Source organism: Leuciscus leuciscus (assembly GCF_965113295.1).
Source record: "Leuciscus leuciscus genome assembly, chromosome: 16".
Lineage (NCBI taxonomy): Eukaryota > Metazoa > Chordata > Actinopteri > Cypriniformes > Leuciscidae > Leuciscus > Leuciscus leuciscus.
The window spans coordinates 11,311,023-11,329,845 of NC_138740.1; the positions used below are offsets into that span (position 1 = coordinate 11,311,023).

The following is an 18,823-nucleotide window of genomic DNA, read 5'->3' on the forward strand; positions in this document are numbered from 1 at the left end:
AATAATGTTATTTCAACATAATATCTCGTTATTTCATAATATGTACATAATACGTGTGCGTGCAACAAGCATGATGTGCATTTGTGTAAATCCGGTGACACACGTGCATTGATTTTTATTAAACAGTGTTGGCTGCAAAGATGAAGTTGACGATCGCCATATTCGTAGTGAACGCTCCTATAGAGAGAAATGCACATCATGGATTACATAATCAGAGAGTAACCTATTTCTTTTCGTTTTGAATTGTTTCGTTTAAAGACATTTTTCAAGCTTTCTTTAGATATATTTCTCATGTCTGTGAGGCATACACTGAGTTTTGGTTAATTTATGATGAGATGCGCTCCAGTTCACGTGCGATGCAAGTGACCGCGGCACGCTGGCGCCTCCATGATTATATTGTCTGCTATATTTGCTTCTTATTTATTAAATATATGCAATTCGTTGATGAAAAATTGATTAAAATTAAGATACAATTTATAAAAAACGAAATTCACTTTAAAGAAAGGTTTTCTACAAAACAAAACTTAATAAAGTGGTCAAAATCATGTCTGACCCACTCCATGTCTCTCGATATATTCCGCATCCTATCTTACTCGTGCTGTTCACTTTTCATAAATCAACAAAGATGGAAAAAAAATAACATTATAATATTTTAACAAATATGAAACTAAATGAGCTTATTTAATGGATACAACACGTATAGTAGGCCTTACAGACTCTCTATTTGTACAAATTGCTGCACATTCATTTACTTCTGAATTTTGCGCACATAAGTTGAAAGGCATTTGTTTGTGCATAGTAAAACATATCTGCAACATTTATCAAGTTAACAGATAATTGTGCGTGCATTTATTAATTATTATCTTAATGAATAATGCAACAAGGACGAAGCATGTAAACTGCGTTGTTTGTTTATTCAGAATGGAATGGATCGCAAATGGATCTGAATAAAAAAAAATATAAAAAAAAAAGTGAACAATGATGAACACCAAAAATGAACAATGAACTTTGGATGGCCTAGGAGGAGTAGGCCTAGGCTACTACTCTAATATAACTCAAGGTTTTAGAATATAGAATATTTTTTAAACAAAATAAATATTTTTAAAGCCTATTATCCCTGTGATGCGTGCGAGCGGAGGAGAAGCTGCGCATGACACGTGTCATGTTGCATTTTGTAACACAAGTGCTTGATCAAGGGCCGGCCCGAGGATAGTGGCGGTAGGGTCAAGTTCGGGCTCGGGCAGAGAATCTAAGCTCTAATCCAAGCACATTATGCATTTTAGGAAATAAAGACTGCTTATGTCGTATACATTTAGAGAAAATACAAAAACATGGTTGAGGTCCTGTGCGTTTTAGAAAATTGAGGCAGATAAATGGAAAATGTGATTGGACGAATTCCTCCAATGGGATCGCTTGTTAAGTTAGCTGCAGGCAAAATGTTAAAACCAAAATAAATAAAGTTGGGGGGAAAAAAAGTTAGCTGCGCGTAGGAGTTACCCCAGGTTGACCATAGATGCACGGATGATTCACCAGTTTTGCCGTTTACTTTAGACTAGTGCAGAGTTAGCAGATTTGTTCCTTGTGGATGTTGATGGATACTGCACGGATGGATACTGCACAGATACCTCTTACTATGGAACTAGCAGCTAGTTCTGCGAGTTGAACTCCCTCTGCATCAACAATGTGCCCGAGACGATGAACATCAGCTAGCTTCAGGGTGAGTAGAGAGGGACACTGGATTCGGTTTACAGACCTGCTGTGGTTTAGTTAGCAGCTAGTAAACGCATTATCGATCTGTGATATCGGAGTCATGAATTATTTATACAGTTTATATGTCTCTATATTAACTCTCTAAATAGTGTGTCGCTAAAAAATACTCACTACAGACTCGAAATCCAGGGTCTGTCGGAGAGCTAGCCAGTTTTAAGGCAGCTAGCCATGACTTGAGGGCTGGTTTCCTCGTCAAAGGTAGCCTGTGAAAATGTATCGTAACCCCAGCTGCCTTATATACAATTCATTACTACAGCCAGGGGCAATGAACCCCCCCTAGACCTGTTGGTTTCTGTTTCCTCAGCAGCCATGTCAGCTAGCCTCAGACTATGTACATGCTATGGCTGCTCTGCTAGTGTTGGTTAGCAACGGAGTAGCTTACCATGCCAGTGACGTAGCCGAATGTTGAAATCCAACATGGCGGCGCCCGTGTAACAACAACATTTTCAACGTACCATTTTATCCCTTTTAACAAATTATGCCATTTTAATAATTGTACCAATGAGAATAAATAAAATACATCTGTTATATCACCTTTACTCAAATTCCAGTTCAGTTCATCTTTAATAAAACTCAAACAGTCAGAACATTACATTTCACCAAATAAAAATTAGCACATGCAGAAACTAAGAAATGAATTTTTCTATTAAGACATTTATTTTGTTAAGGAAAAATAAATGTTTGAATGTTCTACCACAGATTTGTGAAATGTTCATGTTGGCAAGTGTTTGCCATGATATGTTCTGACAATAAAGAGTAGTTAACCACAATTAACGATGTGGTTTCTCCAACTTTCACTTAGGAGCAAAAATCTGCCTTTAAACTTGAAAGAAATAAAGATTTGACATTTATCGTGATAATTATTGATATCGACTGATAAAAAAAAATTATCGTGATAATTTTTTTTGCCCATATCACCCAGCCCTAGGGGATGGTTTCGGTCGCTGCCTTCTGTTAAGAACTTCTATCCTTAGTTCTTCAGGCACTCTTTCTATCAGATCTAATTCTTGAAATCTATGCCTCACCTCCACCGTATATATTTATAAGGGATATGATTTAGGTCATATCTGAATGGCCTGTGGGTTTTGAGTGGTGTTCCCTACTTTCTTAAATTTTCAAGGTATCGTATCGAAGTGGGAAACTCCAGTATCGTGCCAACACTAGTTCGCATTATATTATTAGGTCTGAATCGCAGTGTGTTTCTACATCAAAGCAGCAACCATTTACCCCTGTTGCTTGGAAATGACGACGCAGGAGAGGGCATCTTATGCATAGTGTTGCTCACCTCACATTTAGTTTTTTTAACCTGTGGTTTTGTTTTCAAAACATCAGCACACAACAGCACTTGCTTCTATCTGCTGTGAATGTAGTGCAAATGTTCTAAAGAATGCAGGAGTCCATTTCTGCTGAAGGCGAGCAGAAATTAGATATACATTCTCTCTGCTTGCAGTGCGTCAGTCACGCTTGTCAGGAAAGTGAGTGAGATGCACACAAATGCAAAGTTTGTGTCGAATCATACGTTATCAATAGCAGTTCACTTTCCGCCATTTAGTACGATTGAGTTCATATCAGTTTATTCTAATCCGTTTTATACGGGTACGCACCCAAGTTAAGAAAATGTTCATCATCCAAACGAACCGAACTCTGGCGTCAATCGAACCCGGGTGCGCACCAAAAGTCAGGGCTCCAGACTGCGACCATTTTCATGCGGGTGCAACCAAAATGTTGTTAGAGGTTGTGCTGGCAAGACCACAACATTGCCCAACATCAGTTGGCAAAGGAAATTAAAGCTGAACGAAACTGCGCTACTCATTTGTGCTTCATGGACCGTTTATCAGTTTGGACAAAAAAATTCAGCGCAACACGAGCTGATCTCGGGCTGATCTCGATCATGCGACACCGTTACTACACAGTGCTGGGAGATCCAGTGAGAAAGCGATTGATTTTGCTACAGAATTATTAACACTGCAGCGAGGTCTACTGACCAGCACCCTGGAGAGGGTATAGAGTTGGTCCAGTGTTCCACGACTGGGACGAAAACCGCACTGTTCCTCCTGAATCCGAGGTTCTACTATCGGCCATATTCTCCTCTCCAGTACCCTGGCATAGACTTTCCCGGGAAGGCTGAGAAGTGTGATCCCCCTGTAGTTGGAACACACCCTCCAGTCCCCCTTCTTAAAAAGAGGGACCACCACCCCGGTCTGCCAGCCCAAAGGTACTGTCCCCCACAGCCACGCGATGTTGCAGAGGCGTGTTACTTCTAAAACGAAAAGTTTCAAGATGTAGGAAAACTCACACTTATTTAAAAATAAAAAAAGACATTAAATTACCATTGTAACCAGTAGATGGCCGCAGAGGAAAGCTTATTGGCTTATTAGCATTTCCACTCCCTAATTTATATTTTTTCCACTTGTTTTGCTTTTGAATGAATATTTAGACATTATGAATGATAATAAAGTTAATTTTATCTACATCTCAACTCAAGCTCAGTGCTTTCTCATCCCTCCATTGCTACTAAATCAGGGGCTAGCGCCAAATTCAGTTATAATTAAAAGTTTAAGGATAAAAAATATATATTTCTGCTAATGCTGTAAACTGAGCCCTTACTTGCACATTATTATAATATTAAAGCTTAACAATAGAGCCCAAACTATTAGCCTAAATTCAGTTGCTATTTATTTTTAGATATAATAACTCAAATAACAAATTGTATGCTAACATGTAAACTGCACATGAGGCAGTTTTTGCATTAACTTCTAAATTTAATTGTAAAATTATGTTTTTACTCCAATTCGTTGCTGAAATATAATCATTTACGACTGTGTACTATGTACTGTACTTATGTACTGACTCAGTGTGCAAGCTATTGTCTCTCACAACTCTGTATTTTCAAAAAAGGAGATCATAAGTATTTCTGTGCTGGTGTTACCATTAAATTTGGTTGCACCAGCATGGCGTCAAACCACCAGCAAAATCCTAGTGGGACTGTTTTACAAACCTTTAAAAAGCCCAGACAATAAAGGAGACACAGCAGAGTTAAAAACTTCCTCCTGTTCTGTTGTGGGGTCAAACACATAATCATAGGTGAAAGCCTTGTCAACGCCAACAATGACCTGAAATGGGAAGGAAAAAAAAGATTTCATGAATCTTTAAGTACTGACATGACCTTTTGATGCAAAAGAGTGAATGAAATGGGCAAGATCTCATGATACACACCTGAGGTTCACCAGGTACAAAATGAAGACAGCACTGACATCCTTCATTTATCTCTTTGGGAACCAGAGGCCGGCATCTCAGCGCAACCCTCACAGGAATGGCTCTCTCATCCTCCTTGGTCATGCTGGAAGAGCAAATAAGGCTGAATCACAAATGACAACCCAACTCACATATTGTCTTGCAAAGCCAGTGTGCACAGAGCAAGACCAGACCAGTTACAGAGTTATTGCCATTATGTTAATACTGTGTCTAAGAATAATTAGTCTGATAAACCAAAGACACCAAGGAAAGCCTGTTGCACTACACAAGCTTAAAGTTGTCAAATTCACAATGCATTATGTGAAACATTTAGTCTAGACATTGAACAACTTTAGACAAACAGCTGACACTCGTCACAGCTTTCTTTTGTCAGAAAAGCTCTGTAAGGCACACTAACTGGGTTCAAAAAGGGTATAAAAAAAAAAAAACATTTCAGGGATTTAATGAATAACCAGAGTCCCCCAAAAGTGCACCCTGCAATTCACCTCTTTCAATTGCATCATGAAACTAGAAACTACAATTCTTTAGTAATGGGTTAATCCTGGTCAGCGAAGGACATAGTTGAGCACTCAGAGTTTGACATCACTAATTGCCTGCATATTAACAAAACACTACGGTAGCCTTGTGGGTTGGAGGTGCTTAAAGGGGTGATGAACTGAGAAATCAAAATTTCCTTGAGCTTTTGACATAAGAGATCATCATACTATAATAATATCCTGTAAGTTTCAGAACTGAAAACTACCTTGTTAGTCCAATAAAAGCTTTTATAGACATCAGGCTCAGCAAACGACTCGTTTTTCAAAGTGGGGAACTATGACGTCAAAGAGGATAAAACACCGCCTCCACAAAAGAAGATCAACGCCTACTTCAACACGGCCTGTTTAGCCCCGCCCACCGATTCGCCCAAACATGCTAAATAACTAAATATTGTGCAGTGCCTGTTTGTGGAAGAAGACAGTCTGCATAAGCTTCCTTCGGATTCCAGCATGGTTAAACTTTATTAAATCAGTCAATCACAATTTCCCGACACGGATCTGCCAGCAACATACGTAAGTAACCATGTGTATTCTAATGCCTGATCTGCGATCAGTGATTTCTGTGTAATTATTCAAGTTCAGATATTTCTCTTAAAATCGTTCAATACTGTTTATGCATCAGTGACTAAACGATCAACTTCACATAATTTCTCGTAGTATTATGAAAATAAACTTTAAACTGTTATTAAATTATATACAGAAAGCAATCAAAGAACGATCCCTTTCCAATGCCCAAGCTGTCAATCACACAGCACAGCGCGAGCTTATCTGGACACTTCCCAAACTGAAATAATGACACTGTTACACTACACAACGAAGCTCTTACTGTGTATTCACATCGTGTTTGCATTGTGATTTGGTGTAAGCATTTGTGAGAGTGCAAAAATTGCGTTGCAATGATAAGATCTTTATTCACGCAATCAACAGACTGTCTGTCATCTGCTCAGTCAGTGCTCATGCTGCAACCTTTCATGTGATGGAATAGATTTAAATATAATGCTTTAAACGATACTTTTCACGATTTGTTAATCTCGATAGCTGTAATAGTAAAAATGTAGTAAAAGTTTTCGAGAGAGTTCATGTAATACTAGCCATTTCATATGCAAGCATGTCAGCCAATCACAGCAGTGGGCGTTTGCACTGCAGTCTCACAGCAGACACGCCCCTTAAAACAGAGCGTTCAAATCTGAGGCTGAAATCAGGCTTGGAAAAATGGCTTTTATTTATCAATTATGACAATTTTTGATGTAAAAATCATACTAACATTATAAGGGCACCCCAGGCAACATTATAAAATAATAAAACAATCCAGTTCATGACCCCTTTAAATCCTAATGTGCTCCATCAATGGCTCCTACTACTTTTTGCAATAACATTAATAAAACCAAAGATTAAAGTTTGCATTTAAAGAAGTTAGTCAACAAAAAGCCACTTTTGTTAAACTAGTGCAGCTGACAGTTAATTGCGGTCTACAGCAACATGCAGTGTAAAGTTAGTTTTATATTTAGTTACTTTTTCATCAAGTCTAAGTTTGTGGGTCAATGACGTGGCGTGTCAATTCTGGTGTCCAAAGCATATTCATAATATTAAAAATGTATACATTTTTAAATGCACTTCATAAGTGACTCAACTTCCCCCTCTTTAATTACTCATGTGAGAATTTATTATAAATAATTAATCTTTAAGGAACTATTGAGCTCAAAAGTCCTAAAATGTCATTCCGGGTAACTGTCCCGGCTTAAAATCTGAATACAAAAATACAACAAAAATGTATAAAATATAAATAAAAGTATTTCAAATCTACTTGGGCATAATTGTTTTGATGTATTCAACAATACCTACAAATATAGTGGTAATACTAAGCTTATTTAAATTATGACAGAAAGACTTTTGTCTCCAAATTGTGATTTCGCTAATGTCAGTCCTGGATAACAGACATCAATGACCATTTTATACTATAATGCATTTTGGTATGTCATGTGACATAATATTGTATCAAAAAGACGACCCTCAAGAAGCACCAGAACATGTGCAAAGGTCAGGAAGCGTCTCTTAAAATGTTGATATTTTGACCTTTTCAGTCACTGGTGCACTTTGTAGCAATATCATGTGTCCTTTTGGATAACACTAATAAAACATTCAGAATGTTTTTATATTAAAAAACTATCTATTTGATCTAAAAGATTACCTTAAGCGATGATAGCTAAATTGTAGTTTTCCATAGGTGGTTAAGTTAGTGCCTGATTATAAAGAAAAATATTTGTTTTGTCATTCCTGAATAACAACATATTCTTGGATAACAAAAAAACTCTGTTAACCAGGACATGTCATCCGTTATCCAGAATGACATATGCATAAAAATCTAGTTTTTAATTAACATTTGTAAACTTTTAGGCATGGTTATTATAGTTATATTATTAAAATTAACATTATTTACATAATTGTATGTTTTTTGCCATATTTTTGCTGTCATTCAACTTGATTTCATATGATTCAATGAGTCACATGGGTCTTTATCATTAAATTGAATTTTGTAATGTTAATGGTCAAATCATGAATAATGTAATCAAATTTATTAATTATCAACATTTTATTAAAGCTGTAGTATAGCTTCTGGTGTTTTAAGGTCAATTCTGTCCTGCCAGATACCTCTGTCTGGCAGAGACGGTTCAGAGCCAGGATAAACGCAGATGCAGAAGCTAGGGCTGAGTATCTTGGACAAAAGAGAGCAAGGTATTATAGTGATGACTCAGTGGAGTGATAATGTATCAGTAACAAGCAAACTTGAATTATTAATTGAAATAGGTTCACACTCCTATAAACATTGCTATAATCTAAACGCGTAGCATGTGCACGCCATCAGCGTTCTCACAGGTTTCCGTTTTTAAAGTTTGCGCAGAAAGAACTTAACGTTTTTTTTGTTAGAACGGTGTCGTGCCCTTAAGTTAATAACTAATGATCGTTGCGACGGAAGTGAATCAATCAAAATTAACTTTAGCTGCGGACAATAACTTTATTCTAGAGCTGCTGTAAAGCCAAAACAATCTCTGTTACTTTAATTTCCTTTTATCACTGTAAAGCTGCTTTGGAACAATCTACATTGTTAAAGCGCTGTATAAATGAAGATGACTTGACTCATTTGCAATAAGCCTAAGGGCCGTATCTTACACCCAGCGCAATTGACTTTGTACAGCGACGCATGCATCATTCCTATTTCTCACCCGCGCACAGCGGACTCTTCCCTCCACAGACGCACATTGGTAAATTAGGGAATTAACTTGCGCTCCCGGGGGCGGTTCAGTGAAGAGAGGAGGCGTGGTCCGGTGCAAATGTTCCCTGGTGCTATTTTGCAGTTTCAGAAAACAATTCCGCCACAGACCAGGAAAAACCGAGTCTAAAGTCAGTGGCGTGTTATTCAGATGCTATTTTAAGGGCGCATGCTTGACCATAATGTAGCGTGAGCACAACGCACACACACTTTGATTCTCTCATCTACACACAGACGCTAGCAGTTCACATTTTTGCAAACCATACATTATTACAAGCAAAAATATTCCACACGAGAGAAATCATTGTTGTGTTCATAGTAGTGTTGTCACGATACTAGAATTTCTAACTTCGATACGATACCTTGAAAAATATCGATATTCGATACCATTTTCGATACCACGGAGAAAAAAACTGCCACAATATTAAGTTTTTTTTTATTATTTAAAGCTAAATATAACAAGTCTAGAACATGACAATGAGGGATATTTTACATGAACAAAAATGTCCTGAAGTAGTGCACTTGTTCAAAAGCATTAATGCTGGTTAATACATTAACGTTATTTGATGAACAGATTTAAACACAAACGTGTGTGCATTATACGCAAAAACAATACTATTAGTGCTTTTAACAATACAGATTGTGTCAAAGCACTTAACAGTATCAAATTGGAGGATATAGTGTCAGTAATGTATAATAATAAGATAAAACATTAAATTTTCAGTTAAAGGCATTTCATTATTGAATTCAAAGATGTCATTCAATAGCTCAGTTTAGTTTAATTAGTATCTGTGTAATCAAATTGATGAAAAGATATGAAGGCAAATTGCAGAATTAAATACAAATTTTTGAATAAAGTTAAATAAGCACAAGTTAATTTACATTTGACCACAGTTAAAATATTTAACGTTACTTGTCTAAGATTTCTCAGTCAGATTACATTAACTTTAAGAATTACGGTCAAAACGAGACAACACACACTCATATCAACAACAATACTAGGCCATCTTGGTTAATGTTTCAGAAATGTTAAAATGAGAAGAGTTACCAACCTCTCGAAATTATTTATATAGATCCCGGTGTCGGTCTTTCAGGTGCTTAGCTATATTAGGCCCCGATCACACTAACGCGTTTTTCAGGTTCGAAAACGCGAGGCACACAGCACTCATCACACAGAACGAGCAGTGCGCTGCGTTTGTTATGTTGCTCGGCAACCACTGAAACAGCTGTCCTGTCAGTCAAGTAAACGTCAAATCAGCCTTTTATTAACTTTTTTTACTTTCTGTTAACATTGTGGTTAGGGATGCACCGAATATTCGGCCACCGAAAATTTTCGGCCGAAAATGGCCCAAAAGTGCATTTTCGGTTTTCGGCCGAAAGACTTTTATCACCGAAACAATACGGCCGAAATGTTGTGATGACGCAAACAGCAGATACCGCGACCTGCACGTGCTTGTCTGAAGCAACATATCTGCGGTGTGGACGTATTTCAATATATCTGAGAGTGACCCACGGACAGCGATTTTTAAAACACAGACGTCCCAAGTCTTCCGGAAGTTCCAGGAGTCTCCCGCGTATTGATAGCGGCTCCCTGATGCCCGCAAATTAGTTTAAATCTACCGGAATCGCGAGCGAGCATGAGCGCGCATACGTAGCGCGCGCGCGGCAGAGGGAGCGAGAGACCTTGCGTGTGTGTGCAGAGCAGCCGACATTTATCAGAGGTGTAGAGGTCGACCGATTCATCGGTTTTGCCGCTTTAATCGGCACCGATAGTTGATTGGTGGAACTATCGTTATCGGCAAAAATACATAACGATAGTTTTTCCTGGTTGCGTCCGTTGCTGGAGCGGCTGAGAAGCTCGCGCTGTCATTCATTACACAGTAAGAGAGAGCTGAGAAGGGTCTGCTGGCATCATGCAGTACAAGAGCGGCCTCTAGAGGTGTAATAAAAACTATCGCTGATGCCTCGTGTTGTTTATTTCGACACGTGATTCTGCGTGCTGCACTGAGAGCACACGCTGCGTGGAGAGCGCTGACATCAGATGCGTGTTTAAAGCACCGACAGCTAAAAGGTAGCCTATGTATACACTACATTTTTTCATATCATTATAAAGTGATTAATTTGTTGACTAAATGCTGCATTAGTAGAGAAAGAACAGCACAACAGTATGTTTGTTTGCCTTCGAGGCTGAGAGGACGCTAGTACCTCAAGCGGTTAAAACACTGACAAAAATAAACGTCCGACCCGAATGTTTAATGTCACAATTGTTACCATCTATTTGCATTAGGTTATATCCAGCTGGTCACTTTTATGCATTAAATATGCAGAGAAGTTGCATATTTAAAGCTAGAGACGTAAGATAGCAAACTGATATGTTCATACAGCCGACAGAAAGATATAAACAAATCAGAAAAGCATTAGATTTTGGTTATTTTTTCATCATCACTTTAAAACATATTTTGTTATTTTGATTAGATAATCATCAAGTGTTTATAAAATAGAAGCAAAAGTGTGAGACTACATGTAATATTTATGTCATTTCAATGCTCTGGCGTTGTAGATATTTAAAGTTGGCCATCTTTAAGCATGACTGTTTGGATTTATATGAAATGATAACACTTACAGTAAAATTCCATATGTAACATTAACTAAGGTTAATAACTGCTGTATAAGTATTGTTCATTATTTGTTAATTAACATGTACTAATTTATATTAAGTACAATATATAAATTTAAATTAAGGTTTTTATTTGTTAACCATAGTTAATGCACTATCAAACTAACATGAATGATCAAGGTGCAATTGTATTGCTCAAATATTTTACCGATCAAATTTTGTTACTTTTTTATTCATTAAGTTGAAAAAGAACAGTTGAAAAAGTTGAAAAAGAACAGTTAAACAGTTACATTTTAATGTTACTGGTTTTATTTGTTATTTAGAGTATTACTTTTTGTTTCAGTTTGAATGAATGTCTTTTATTGACTTCAATATTTATTCATATTTATACATTTATTTCATTTAGCATGTTTTCATGGTTCAATACAGTTTTATTATTTTTATAATAAAGTTCAGCACTGTTTTACTTGGAGTGTTATGTTTTTTTTTTATCCAGAATCAATTTGAAAAACTATCGGTGGATTAATCGGTTATCGGCAAGTATGGCCCAACCTAGCTATCGTTATCGGTAAAATCCACTATCGGTCGACCTCTACAGAGGTGTGTTTGTTTACCTTAGCGGTTTATGGTTTTTGCAACTCACGTCCATGAGCATATAGCTGCAGATATTATTATGGGCTATGGCAGTATTGACCTAAATGCACTTTGTTTTTATGAGAGAACATTTCATTTTTAAACCTTTCTGCAGGCCAGTAGGCTTTTACATTATTATCTAATGTACACATGAGTGGGGTCAAGTTAAACATTTAATTTTATACTTTGCAATGTGCTAAATAAATATTTGCATAAAATTTTAATTGATTTATTCTTTGAAACTTTAATATTAATTTATGCAATGCCTTGATTATAGTAAAGTTAGTACACAGTCATAGCCATAAATGCAATGGTACTAATAATTGGCATAATTTATTTCGGTGTTTCGGTTTTCGGCCTTAGTTTCCTCTTTTTCGGTTTTCGGTTTCGGCCAAGAATTTTCATTTCGGTGCATCCCTAATTGTGGTAGTTACGGTTCGTGAAGTCGTTAAGCTCCTGGTAACCCGCGAGAGCACCACAAGTTTATCCTCCATCATCGCACTCTCCGGGCGTTCAAGCAACTAGCTTTCATCATTAAAACGGAAGGCCCGCGAGGCGCAGCAGGCACATAAACAGCGCGCAGAACGCTCGCTGGAAACCAATTGAAAATAGGCGCCTCTCACTGCAAAAAACGCGTCAAGTGTGATCGGCCCCATTCACTTCACTTTTGCTATTTAACCAGAGCGAATGAGACTAGTGCGCGTGTGGTGTTTATCAACGCGCCTTTGGAGAGAAGTGAAAGTGACAGCTCGGCTAGTATCGATACTTCAGGAAATTAGTATACCGTTCAGATATTTCAGTATCGATATTTATCGAAATATCGATATTTTTGACAACACTAGTTCATAGATGTGAAAAAATAGGCATAGCCTCGGTCTCCTCGGCTGTGAACCGCTCCTGGCGTGCATCTGGCAAATCCGCCATTATAATAGCAATTCGCCATGGAACAAGCGCGCCTGCTCTTAAAGGGAATGTAAGATGAAGCTCTGATTGGTTTATTTCACGTTACGCCCAAACCACACCTATGAATAATGAAGCTACTTCAGACCAACACATTTTAGATTTGCGTCGGGATCCGCAAGATCCGCCCACAAAGTTACTACGCGTTTAAAATAGGGCCCTAAATGTTTTAGCTGTATAATGTGTTGGACTATGGCCTTGGCCATTGTTTATTTAGCATTATAATTTTACAGATTTGCTATAATTTTACAGATTTTTAAATCATTAAAAATGTGTCAGTGTCTCTTACTTTGTTTCAAGTTTGAGTGTTGGAAAGAAAAATGATACTGAGGATGGTTTTTATGGTAATCCTGAAAAATATTGCAGAATGTCCTTCCGGCTAACAGTATGTCATTCTGGCTAACAATGACACGGGCAATTATTTTAACCCATATTTGTGTGTTAGATTACACAACTCAGTTTTTTGTTGAGTTAATGATAAAACAAGTTTTATTTACTTTATTGGAAAACATTTTTCAACATTTTCCAGGTTTTTTTTTTTTATGAATTTTGAGTTATCAGCAGCCAAATATGAGCCCGTGTCTATATGAAATCCCAAATTGATTATATTAATTGTGATTAAAATGTAGTTTTCCGAGCACTAATTGTCTCCAAATATGGAGATCAGTACATTTGTATATGCCAACAATGGTAGAAATATAGTTAATTTAAAAATTCATTACGTTACCCAGGAATGACATTTTCATGGGGAAAAGATCTGATTCACCAAAAAAAATGATTACATTCTTGAAATGTGTAAATATCATTGCATTACATACACAGCACTCTAATAAGTATAGAAAGTCCTATAATTTTAATTTTTTGCCAATTTAATTTTTCTTCACATTTTAAATCCTTATCCGTCATTCACCCTTGAATGCAACTGACTAAAACAAGGTTTCTGCAGGTTTTATAATAGTAGATTTAAGACTTTTTAAAAGACCTTTTCAAGACCAAGTAACGAAAACAAAAAGGACTAATGAGAAGGGAACACAAGTCAATATGTTCTATTTATGTCTAGGGAGCACACAATGAGTTTCATTAGCAACACTTCAAAGTTTCAAAATATAACCTCCTACCAATCTCCATTTTTTATTTTTATTAAATGTTATTATTTTAACAAAACAAACAAAAAGCTTAAAACTTGAATATCTCTGCTCTGAACTATGAATATATAACTAACTGGAATATGGATATAGCTTTTACTTAATTTTTTTTTTTTTGTCTTTGTTTTCCAGCAATTGTCTAAACATTCTTAAAACTAGATACATTGAGAAGCAAAATGATTTAAGAGGAGTCTTGTTTTCTGTGAAATTTATAGAAATGAAGTAAATGGGCTCAGAAAAAAAGGGGAAACCAGTTTTCATACCCAATTGATAGATATTGGTTTTAGTTTTAAGTGTAAACTCACTTAAATTTTGTTCAATTTCTCAGAAAACAAGACTACATAATTTTATTTTGCATCTCAAGTAAATGCATCTTGATTTAAGTAGGCCTATGTTTATAGATACTTATTTATAATTACAAAACAAGGCATTTTTGCAAACATTTGATGTCATCACTTTATAAAAGTCTTTCTGCTCTTTATTATTTAACACATTTTTAAGGCTTTCATTTGTGGACGGGTTAATTAATACTTTAAGACCTTTTAAAGACAATCAGAATTCCTGCTTAAACTCAAAATCAGTCTTCAATAAAAAACAAATGAATGACTAACTTGTTAGATTATGGTTTATCCAACAGGCCTAAGTCCTGAACTAGCCTAAGTTACACTTAAAGCCATTATCGTGTATATTTATACACACTTTCTACATATAAAAATAAAATACATTTGAACTAAACAACACACGAACAAAATAAGGAGCTGATACAACAAACCGGGACGTTTAAAACGCATGTCATTAACTTACCTTCCGCCCTGTAACGTAGTCTGTTGTTAGCGGGCTCGAAGAGTAGCAGCTAAAGCGTAGAAAACGTTCCTTTTTACACAAACTTGACAACAGTTTCAAATAAAACAAGAAAAATGGTAATCTTAATCGCCCTCACGGGATACCGTTATCCTTTGTAAAGACAGACGCCCTTAACAGTTTCTGCCATTCAAATTCGAGCAGAGTGTTAGCATCTCTGAAGAAAGACCCTGCCCGCCACTTTCAAATAACCTGCTCCGCCTCTGCCGTTATTACGTAACGTTAGAGGTTGATCAGTTCAGCTCCGCCCATAGACAGTCGTAAAAACTCTACTCTACTCTATTGATTTTGAACTATAACTTATAAACCTTTAAAATACAGACCTACTAAAGCCGCCAGCCCGCATTATTTCAGCCTACTTTTAAAACAGTCGTGTTTAACAGCGGAATTCCTGATGAAAACTACATTACCCATGAGCCATGACGTTGAACAGAAAATGACACCAATCAGAGTCGAAAAAAGCAACACGCGCCCAAAGTAGCTCTTTAACTCCGCCCACTCACACGAAGCACTGCGAAAAATTCGATTATGCTGTTCGCAATGCTTCATGGGACTGTAGTTCTTTTCTCAGTAAAGCAGTGGTCAGGGTTGAGTCCATAGAGTATAAGCGAGTTTAGGTCTAAAAAATTAAAATATGGTTGCTTTTTAGGAAATTCTAAAAACTTCATTTCTTTACATTTATGGTCGCTGTTTGTCTGCTCACATCTAATAGCCAATCAGTGCAATAATAAGATACTGTTGCCCTATTTGTATTTGTAGGCTATTTATTTTTTGCCATTGTAAAGTTTTTTTTTAATAATGCCATAAACGAGAACAATACAATGAGACATATTCATTCAAAAGTACAAATAAAAAATTAACTTAAGTAAAATAGTAAAATAATGAAAACAGTGCCAGAGGACAATAACAAAATTATAATAGACAAAAGGAAAAGGATGCCACTTTATGCAACATTATACCTGCTTACAATGTTAAGACAAATCATGTGCAAATTCATAAGTCAGCACCATTGCTGAGTATTTGCTCCTTAAAAGTCCAGTGAACCAAAGACTCTCTGACATCACAAACTACTTTGTAACCAATTATGTCAATTTTCAGGTGGGCTTTAGCATATGCTGCGAAGCAGCGGAGTCTCAAGAGAAGCCAGGTTATCCCGGTATATTTTCTGTTGATATAAAAAAAATCAGGTGTAAATGATTTCTGTTGTTTTCACAGTATTATTGCTGTATTTTCAGTGAAAGTTTACTGTAGAAACAGTTTACAGTAAGTTGCTGTCAATTTTATAGCTTTTACATGATTTTTGCTGTATTTCCAGCTTTGTCACCGTATAACTATTTACAGGAAAGTTGCTGTCAATTTATGCTTTTCTTTGGTGGGGGGGAAGAAAATAATTACAGTAATTCTTATACTCCTGTTAAATTGATGACAGTATATTCCAACAGACAAGCCCGACAGAGGACATTTTTTGGTTTATTGAGGTTATTTCAGCTTAGGAATTTTATAATACATCGTTTCATAAGGTAACCCATATATTAAGGCATTTAGAATATAGTTAAAAAAAAGTTTAAGTTTGCTTGAGTGTTTTTTCTTCTTTTTTTTCTTTATGGTTGCCAGATTTGGTCACAAATCCAACTAATCTCAAGCCTAAAATGTTTGAATGGGAGATGTAGTCCCATCCAGTGATCAATAATATAGGCAATATAAAATAGATAGAAATCGATTTCCATGATTTATTATTATTATTATTATTATTATTATTTTGCTTTAGATTTACACACTTAATTACATAAAGAGCGAATCGCACGGGATATACACCTGGCAACCAATCATCTAACCGTCAGCCGTCAAACTCGAATTTTCCATTTCATCCTGACTGACTTCGAGGACGGAGCACGCAGAACCAGCAAGAACTAGCCAGGTAAGATGTAAAATTGTATTCAAAATCTTAAAAATTTGTATTTCTAAATGTTCCACCACTACAAATGTGAAGATATTCGTTTTACCATTAACTGTTAAGTATCCTAATCGTGGTGAGTTTGAAAGGTAAAGTTAAGGTAACGTTAGCTTTTTAACGCGAACATTCTAGCCAGTTAACGTTAGCCAAATACTAGTTATCACAAGGTTTGATGTTAATGTCAGTTATTATTTTCAAGTTTAGAACAAAGTAATCGAAATGTTCTTGTTTCTGAACACTTGTGTGTAACTTAACGTTAACGTTACACCGTGTGTGTGTTGCCTGTCGCGATCGAGGCCTCATACAACATGTTAACATATAACGTTATAACATAACCCTACCGGTAAGTTATGTTCTACACTAATTGAATGGACAACCACAGTGTTATTAGTCATATTATACATTTTATAACGTCAGTACGATGCACATTTAAAGTGAATACACAGGCAGAGAAAGTCCCGCCCAATGAATTCTCGCGTCTCGGCATTTCAGTTATTGAATAAGGCACTAAAATTCAAATAAGTAATCTCTCTGTGTACGTCTATGCAGTGTTGAATATGTTTTTCATTTCTTTCAGCATGTACAGTTGTTCGAGATTGCAGTGTGCTGAGGATGAGTTTTGCTCCTTCATTAAAAACAGAGGTAAGTCATTTTCAGTTATTGAATAATGCACTAAAATTCATAAGTAATCTCTCTGTGTACGTCTATGCAGTGTTGAATATGTTTTTCATTTCTTTCAGCGTGTACAGTTGTTCGAGATTGCAGTGTGCTGAGGATGAGTTTTGCTTCATTAAAAACAGAGGTAAGTCATTTTCAGTTATTGAATAAGGCACTAAAATTCATAAGTAATCTCTCTGTGTACGTCTGTGCAGTGTTGAATATGTTTTTCATTTCTTTCAGCGTGTACAGTTGTTCGAGATTGCAGTGTGCTGAGGATGAGTTTTGCTCCTTCATTAAAAACAGAGGTAAGTCATTTTCAGTTATTGAATAATGCACTAAAATTCATAAAAGTAATCTCTCTGTGTACGTCTGTGCAGTGTTGAATATGTTTTTCATTTCTTTCAGCATGTACAGTTGTTCGAGATTGCAGTGTGCTGAGGATGAGTTTTACTCCTTCATTAAAAACAGAGGTAAGTCATTTTCAGTTATTGAATAATGCACTAAAATTCATAAAAGTAATCTCTCTGTGTACGTCTGTGCAGTGTTGAATATGTTGTTCATTTCTTTCAGCGTGTACAGTTGTTCGAGATTGCAGCGTGCTGAGGATGAGTTTTGCTCTTTGCTTGGCCCTGCCAAGTCTGAAGTGTTTCTAGTTTAATGAATTAAATTTTAATAAAGAATTTTAAACTGACTTCTGTGTGTTGTCATAATTGACGTAACATCTAAAAATCAGTAATGTAACTGTGTGAAATATTTTTTGCATACACAACTTTAGCTTTCATTCTTTTTTTAAGTGTAACAGATTGTAGTTGGTTATATGTTGTGTATATAAAAATACCATAATCAATTATACTGCATAGTAACTTTACAGTATTTTAAAATACAGTGCAAAAACAAGCACTGTAATTAATTTTACAGTATAAAAATGCTGTAAGTTATTATACGGTATGCTGTGAAGTACTGTTGTCAGATTTACAGTAATTTTACCGTGGAATAAAATACTGAAGCTTGCTGGATATTTGTTGCCAGTAAGTTACTGTTGATTTTACGTTAAATTTTTTACAGTGTACATTTAGCAATATAGTGGCTGGATTATGTACTGATGTATATTACTAAGCCTATGCCTTTGATGTTCTGATGTTCAAAGTGGAGGGGGCTAATTTT

General features: G+C 36.2%; 1 protein-coding gene and 1 long non-coding RNA gene across 3 annotated transcripts in view; one reads left to right on the top strand and one right to left on the bottom strand.

Annotated features, from left to right (window-relative positions):
- The window catches only part of kif4 (kinesin family member 4), a 125,022-nt gene extending 109,778 nt beyond the window's left edge, over positions 1 to 15,244 (bottom strand). For both annotated transcript variants that reach the window (XM_082141210.1, XM_082141211.1), the window contains exons 1-3: positions 14,989 to 15,244; positions 4,987 to 5,110; positions 4,769 to 4,883 (exon numbers count right to left, since the gene is read on the bottom strand). In XM_082141210.1, coding sequence (XP_081997336.1) covers positions 4,769 to 4,883; positions 4,987 to 5,109 — 238 coding nt within the window. In that variant the 5' untranslated portion in view covers position 5,110; positions 14,989 to 15,244. The remainder of the gene's footprint in view (positions 1 to 4,768; positions 4,884 to 4,986; positions 5,111 to 14,988) is intronic.
- A 1,468-nt stretch (positions 15,245 to 16,712) lies between these two features.
- LOC309478083 lies at positions 16,713 to 18,443 on the top strand. The gene is made up of 4 exons (XR_014198816.1): positions 16,713 to 16,963; positions 17,577 to 17,641; positions 17,900 to 17,964; positions 18,230 to 18,443. It is a non-coding gene; the product is annotated as an uncharacterized lncRNA (long non-coding RNA).
- The last annotated feature ends 380 nt before the right edge of the window (positions 18,444 to 18,823 follow it).